Source organism: Seriola aureovittata, chromosome 16 (genome assembly GCF_021018895.1).
Source record: "Seriola aureovittata isolate HTS-2021-v1 ecotype China chromosome 16, ASM2101889v1, whole genome shotgun sequence".
Taxonomy (NCBI): domain Eukaryota; kingdom Metazoa; phylum Chordata; class Actinopteri; order Carangiformes; family Carangidae; genus Seriola; species Seriola aureovittata.
This window is the reverse complement of record NC_079379.1, coordinates 15,615,596-15,622,937: the sequence shown is the minus strand read 5'-3', so window position 1 is coordinate 15,622,937 and position 7,342 is coordinate 15,615,596. Positions and strand designations below refer to the sequence as shown.

General features: G+C 40.3%; 1 protein-coding gene across 1 annotated transcript; it reads left to right on the top strand.

Moving 5' to 3' along the window:
* Positions 1–240: 240 nt before the first annotated feature.
* Positions 241–6,445, top strand: rp9 (RP9 pre-mRNA splicing factor). The gene is made up of 6 exons (XM_056400371.1): positions 241–542; positions 776–806; positions 947–1,076; positions 2,894–2,985; positions 3,474–3,535; positions 5,394–6,445. The coding sequence occupies exons 1-6, from the start codon at positions 397–399 to the stop codon at positions 5,617–5,619; spliced, it is 687 nt and encodes a 228-aa protein (XP_056256346.1). The 5' UTR covers positions 241–396; the 3' UTR covers positions 5,620–6,445.
* The last annotated feature ends 897 nt before the right edge of the window (positions 6,446–7,342 follow it).

The window sequence follows — 7,342 nt, the reverse complement described above, 5'->3', positions numbered from 1 at the left end:
TTATGTTTTAAGGGAAGCTTAAAACTGGGTTTAAGATGTTGTAAGATACATCAGTTATCAGAAATAAATGTTTTATGTCAAAGATGCTTAATGTATATAGAGAATAAAATATAGCCTTCCTATATAGTCAAATAAAAATAGAACTAATTTATATAATCAAAAACTAGTAGCCAGGCCAGTAACTGACCGTGTCCTGCAGGTGGCGCTGGACTTTAACTAACCAACCCGGCTGCACAGGAAGTACAGGCAGCAGCTCCACAGCAATGTTTGCTAGTTAGCAGTTGGTTAGCACGTTAGCCGGGGTTTCTCTCTGAACAGTGAAAAAATTATCCCCGAATGCTGCATTATTTATAAATTAATGTTTTTTCGGGGCCACGGTTCCTCGATAACAGGACAATGTCGGATAGAAAGCGAACAAGAGAGAAGGAGGACAGACGGGACCACAAGAGGCACAAGACATCTAAACATGATTTGGAGAAACTCAAGACACAATCGAAAAAACTCAACCAAGAAGTCCAAAAACTGAAACACGTCGAGACGTTGTGAGTGATATTAATGAGAGCTTCTCTGTTTAAGATTGCAAACTTGTGCATGAATTATAAATGTGACTTAATCTACCGCTATTTTCGTTGTAAGTTGAGGTGCCTCACTTCGATGCAAATGTTACATGTGCTTCAACTGTGCTTGATAAATTATGGGGTTGTCAGATAAGATATTTCTTCTGTAGTAACATGGGAATTAATTTTTGTATAACAGCCATCTTTCCTTCTCGCAGCTATGAGAAACCTCCACCGGGACTCATAAAGGTAATATTGACACAAACACGAAAGACATCTGGTGAATGTGGAGACAATTATACAAACAGATTGTGTTGGACTTGGTGTTAATACATGTGGCTCTTTATCTGCATGTCCAAAAGTGGTGACAGTGACAGTTGCTGTTGCAGGAGAATGAGGAAAAACCAGAGGACTGTATTCCTGCTGAACCAGGAAATGAAGAAGCCCGGAGCTTCCTGGCACATGCCCCCACTAAGGGGCTGTGGATGCCTCTGGGGAAAGAAGTGAAGGTGATGCAGTGTGAGTACAGCTACACTATTTCAGCAGTGTACGCCTGGGTTTGCACTGAAAGGGCGAAAAAGTGCTCCTCCCAAAGATTCAGTACTTAACTGGATTTTCGCAAACATCTGGTACATCTCACACAGTTGTAGACGTGCAGAGTTGATGTCAGGGGTGAAGCTCATCTTTAATGAAACACTTTTGTAAAATACAAGGATATTTGTCATGAAACAGCCACTTGCTGTCAGAGCAGGGGTCATAATAGACAAGTGCACCACTGTAGTCAAGACATCACTTCAGTGCATTCTCACATTTGTCTTTAATCTTTTGGTACTATTTATTTATTTATTTTAATCTTTAAATTCCTTTTGACAGTGTTGTTGTTGTTCGCTTTGAATTCACTCAATTTTACTTTATTTTTTTCCTGTAAACCATGTATGTGCTTGTTTTTAATACTGTACCGCACACATGGTGTCTGCAAGTCGTGGAAACGTCTAAAATTGATGGCAATTATGTGGACTCAAGGCTTTGAATGATTTTGTATACGGTTACATAACTGTTCTACACCTTTAATTCAATACTGGAACTCTAGACATTGTTGCTGAAACTGTGTACCCTGTGTACAAATCAAGTTTATATTAGTTGTAGAAGTAACAGTGGCACTACTGGCTCAAGAGCTGCAGGTGGGAGTAAACCTCCATCATGAGTGGGCAGCGGTCTTCGTAGATGATAAATATAACTGCAACAGCTTGACATTTAACATCGCGGACATCATGTTTTTCTGATGAAGATAACAGACTAAAGATTAATAATGGTGTTGAGGAGATTACCTTCTCTCCTGATGGCCAGACAAAGACTGTCTTTATGTTCAGTGTCCATTCATTCCTTTGTCCCACTCATTTTCATGCTGTGTGAACAGCCAGGGACTTCAGGAGTCAGCACACACACACACATACACACGCAGACGCACACACTCTGGGCCTGTCCACAAGTTGGCATTTGTTCTGCAGAATCTGAGCATGACTTGCTCAGCCTAATCCTTTGAGAAAATGTTTGAATATGGCATCGTGTTTAGAGGAACGGAGACACTTCATTGTAAATGATATGGGCATAAAAGAACTGAGTAAACAATTTTGCGCACGGCTTTTACAGTATAAACAGAATTTGTGTGGTCTCGGTTTACAAAAACTCCCAAGTTATTCATGGTAGCTACACTGCCACTTAAAGTGTAGAATATTAAAACTCTTTGAAACTTCTTCTCAGTGAGGAAGGAGTGACTATGATTTTCAGATGCTCTGTCTTTGATAATGAGCCGTAAGTTTTCCAACACATCCCGACATGAGCAGGACCTTTGAGTGTGTGACTCCTAGTTGCTTATGTTGCTATTATTAAATCACACAAAGGAAAGGAAAACTTGTTTCTTTGCTCAGATGAATGTGTTTTTGTGGAGATTAGAAAGAAACTACAGTAAATAAAACCTCTTAAAAAATATATTACCTACTTTGACAAAATAATATTAACTCCAGGTTCACTTACTTTCTGTTTCTAGATCTTTCACTTGTCAGATAGTATCGAACCTTGCTCACACTGTATTTATTTATGTTTGTATATACTGTCTGTGTATGGTCGTGTATTTGACAACTGAACTTAATTGTACTCTGTTTGCTAATGAAGGCTGTGAGATTCTGTTGAAAGCTTCAGAATGAGCTAAAAATGTCAAGAATGTACTTTCATGTGCATTTTTTAATCTGTTTCATTGTAAATCTGCAGTCATGAACCTGGCATTTTTCCCCCAGTAGACACATTGATATTTGTTTGTTTATTTGTTTTTTTTTCAGGTTGGAGATGCAAGCGCTACGGTCACAGGACAGGAGACAGGGAGTGTCCTTTCTTCATCAAAGGCAACCAGAAACTGGAACAGTTCAGAGTGGTGAGTTTGGTAGCTCTTCACAAAAAATGCCCCACCCTTATATATTTTGAGAACTTTTGAAATGATGGTCAAAACAGTGTAGGCTGGGTCATGGCAAGTTGCGACTGACAGTCTGTGTCTGAGACCTGGGTGGAGGTTAACAACACGGTTGGGGCACGTTTAGTTTACACCAAGGAACATGTGGGCAGCAGACTTCCTCACACAGCCTGTTCCATTGTGTGCCTATAGTGGAACAATGCCTACTGCAGGAGCACACAGCCTCTGCAATGATTACCATAAATGCAACAGTTTCATATTTTCCTAGCTTGTATTGTCACTTGGAGGTTTTTAAAAATTGCTGACCTAGTAAAACAATACGATGGTTGACATGTGCTGGGATCATTTCCTGGATCTAACATGAATAACAGCATCTCTTATTGTAAGTCAATTTGATTTTTATGTCCCTTCTTCATGGAAGGTTAATTACAAATTGTGTTTTATTCTTTTAGGCTCATGAAGACCCAATGTATGACATAATACGGGAAAACAAAAGAAATGAAAAAGAAACCAGGTACATACATTCTTTTTTTTTCTTGACTCGTTTAAACTTCTCAAGTGTTTATGTCCTTTTTCTGTTATTTACCTGAATAAGAGTCAGATTTAAAATAGTCCAAACTAACACACAAAAGCCACTTTTGAGGCTGCACTCAGACAATGAGATCATAGTTTTTGCAGTTTTTGACTGTTTTCCCTCAGAGGAGTGGGACAATCTCAGATGACCTAGAAATTCTCTCATGGTGGCTGGTTCTCTGCGCCAGTTCCTTGCAAATAATGTTTGACACCAGGATGTTTGAATTTGAGGTTTGTTCCCTATGAAGTCTCACTGCTGTGTGTGTGTGTGTGTGTGTGTGTGTGTACGTGTGTACGTACATGCAGAGTGTTGTGTCGTGTATTGTGTGTGTTTTTGAATGCACTACAAAAAGGTTATTCAAAGGCCAGTTTTGAAGTCTCAGTCTTTGAAGCCTCTGTAGTGTCTGTGCTACATTAATGGTGGCATCATCTTTGAAAGGGAAGTGAAACATATCCGCCAATTGCCATTTCCAATTTCACGGACAGTATTGTCTCAAGTTGTGCTTGAGATCCTAGCCTCCTATCACGAAGTGCTGAGTAATAAATACATCTAAGGGCTGGTTATTTTCTGACCTGCATCCCCAGAATGGCTCATTTTGCAATGGTCATCTAATCTTTTCTACATTTTTGTCTTTCAGTTTCTATTATTTTCATTTTTATTCAACAAATTTTGACATATATTGGTTGTCTCATTACATCCTCATTGCCTCATTCCATTTGATTAGTTGTTACAGTATGTGGCTTTTATATAAAGATGTGCTTTTTGACATTGTGAATTTGATGCCAGATGGAGGTACATGACAGAACCACCAGTGTACAGGAATTTAACCTTTTCTTTAAATAGTGCATTTGAGGAGACAGAAGCGTTGGAGCTGACAGAAGTGAGTTTTCTTTAGAGATCAATCTGTAGGTCACTGAGTGCTTTCATGATGGACTTCACTTTGAGGACTATAGGTGTGCCCTAAGGAGTAGCGTGGCATCAGATGGTCATTCTGCTCCGTGTGATCTTACCCACCGTAACGAGGCCTGATGGACATTTAACAAGAGCATGTCGGTCTTTTTCTCAAGAGACAATGTTTTCATGGCTGAGTCTGTTTTTTTCCTCCACTTCCTTTTTGACAAATGCTTTATTTTTCTTTGAGCTGTGTGGTGCATTTTTCCCAATTCTGTGATGAGTTGATGTTGTAATCTTCCTTCCTGAACCATATTTGGTTGTGACAAGTAGATATATTCATCTGACCTAGTTAGTGAGCAGCTTCTTGTGCTGTTCACCAGATGTTTTAGTAACTACCTTTTACTTCTGACTTGTCCCCTGGCCGGTCAACACAACACAACACAGAATGAGAAGGTTCAGTTGTGTTTGCACCAGTGATCAATGATGATGTTAATCTGATTTAATGACTGTGAAATCACTGTATATCTCCTTTGGTGAAAGTGAAAGAAAAGCAGCAGTGGTTGTTCCTATTTTGATAGTACTTGTTAGTACAAAAGTTTTAGAAGGCAATCTGAGCTTGAGCCTTATATTTAAGTGACAGGGTGACCTCATTATCCAGACATGTCCTAGCTGCACACCTGCAGCTTTCACAGGTACTATTGGCAATTATTGGAAATATGTAACACAAGTAGACATGTGGCGAACTCCACAGTCTGGAAAACGTTGGTACTGGGACAAAGACAGTGACTTATTCAAGGACACTTCAAATGCTTGCCAACCCACACATCCAAGTTTGCATCAGTTGTGTTTTTCCCCCTGCACTCTAATCCTTCCTTCCTCTCCTCCCTGCCCTTCCTGTTTCTAGGATCCAGCAGCTGCAGCAGCTGCTCCAGGACACCACCTCCTCCTCCTCTTCCTCCTCTGACACCGACAGCTCCTCCTCTTCTTCTTCCTCCTCCTCCTCCTCTGACCACCATCGTAGCAAGAAGCGGAAAAAGAGGAAGGACAAAAAGAAGAAAGATAAGAAGAAGAGAAAGAGGAAGCGAAAGCACAAGTCCTCCAAAACCAGTGCCCACTCAGATTCAGATTGAGTGTTTGGAACATGCCAATGTATGTACTCATAAATTACGTGCTTTAAACGTAGGAAGAGACTGTGAATGAAGTAGCAGCAAAGGTAGATCTTACACAGTAGTGAAATGTGTTCTGCAGAATGAACCAGTATGAACTGCACTCTGGAGATCTCCTTAAGCCTTCTCTCTGCAGGGTGAAACTCTTAAGACTGTACATCCACTGCGCATGACTTCTCCCAGCCGTCTTATTTGCTGCAGGGTGACAACTTGCATTTACATCCTCTCTGCTAGATCATACAGCACAGAGTCATATGGAATAGCTGCTTAAGTTAAGTGTGCGTACGTGTGCCTTGGTGCATATGAGTGTCAAACAGCATTAGCTGCGTGGGTAATGAATCTGAGGGGATATGAATTGAGCCCTTTGGTGTAAGAGATAATGTTCTTTTATGGAATCTAATAAGATAGCATGTCAGCAAATAGTGTGTCATTAAGAGATTGTATTTTCCACCATATTTTTTTTTTTTTTTTTATCCTTGCCATCTCGCTGGTATTAAATACTTTGATTGTAGAGTGTGTTAAACGCAGAGAGGTGGAAAAAAAAAAGTCTAAATTAAACATTGGAGTGCAGTTAGAATTTGTTTTCCACAGAAGCCAAAACGCTTGTGACTATACATAAATATTTGGAATGATTTGAGGTTGGAAAATGCTTATTTGCTTTTTTTTTTTTTTTTTCTCTCAAAAAGCCACATAGATGGGGAAAGAATGTATGTTAATGTGTTCCCATATTCTGTGAATAAAGATGGCTCTTTTTCTCCAATGTTTACCCAAGTTTGGGCTGCAAAAACAACACTGTTTATCGTTTGGGCCTTGATTTAATGGGTATGGCACTATTTTTCATGTCGATAACAACTTGATCTTTAGAGGACAGTACAGCAAACCTCCTCACAATGAAGTCTGATCATTATAAAGTACACGGCACAGAACTGCGGTGACCTCCCTAAGTGCCGAATAACATCTTTCCTTTGATCTTGGCCCACTCGCAGTCTGAGGATACTTCAGAGAGTGTTTCTCAAAAGTCATTTCACAGTCTGTAACGTTCACAATGCAGAGCGATCCTCCCTCGCTGAGCTGAGCTACCATCAACAACTCAATCAAATGTCCAACCGCAGAACTGCCTTACATAAAAAGCTAGCAGAGGCGTGGTAGCTGCTTCACACAACACAACACCTGCCCTTTGGGTCGCATTTGAGGAAGTCTGGCGCCTCTTTCCTTCGTAAGCAGAACATTTTGAGAAGGAATCCCTGTGGAAATGAACTAAAAACATTCCCTCTTCCTAATGACCCTGATAGAGAGACAATTACAGTAGACCTACAGGGAACAAGCAGACTAGATATCCATTTAGATTTGTGTCTTGGGCTTTCTGAGAAGCTCAAAAGCTGTGGGGAGTGTATGTGTTTGTGTGAGAAATTACAATCGCAACAAAGACTGACAGATTATAAGGCTATGAAAGCATTATAGTTCTGAGTGAGAGCATCATTTTGTTTCTTCTCTCTTCCCCCTCTCCTCTCTTTCCTTTCTGTCCAGCCTTTCCCTGCTGCTTGGACCAGTAACCAAAACTAAATCAGCTTCATTGAAACAGTCTGTTCCACGTTGACTTTTTCTCTCTCTCTGTGAGTAGAACAATGAATCTCCCAGATGAGATTCAGTCACAGAAGCAGCTCAGAGGGAGGTTGTGCCACGTAGA

Bases quoted from the DNA above. Each gene is read 5' to 3' on its own strand.
- rp9 (XM_056400371.1), top strand. From the start codon at position 397: ATGTCGGATAGAAAGCGAACAAGAGAGAAGGAGGACAGACGGGACCAC. The intron at 1,077-2,893 runs GTGAGTACAGCT...TTTTTTTTTCAG, and splicing joins AGAAGTGAAGGTGATGCAGT to GTTGGAGATGCAAGCGCTAC. The intron at 3,536-5,393 runs GTACATACATTC...TCCTGTTTCTAG, and splicing joins AGAAATGAAAAAGAAACCAG to GATCCAGCAGCTGCAGCAGC.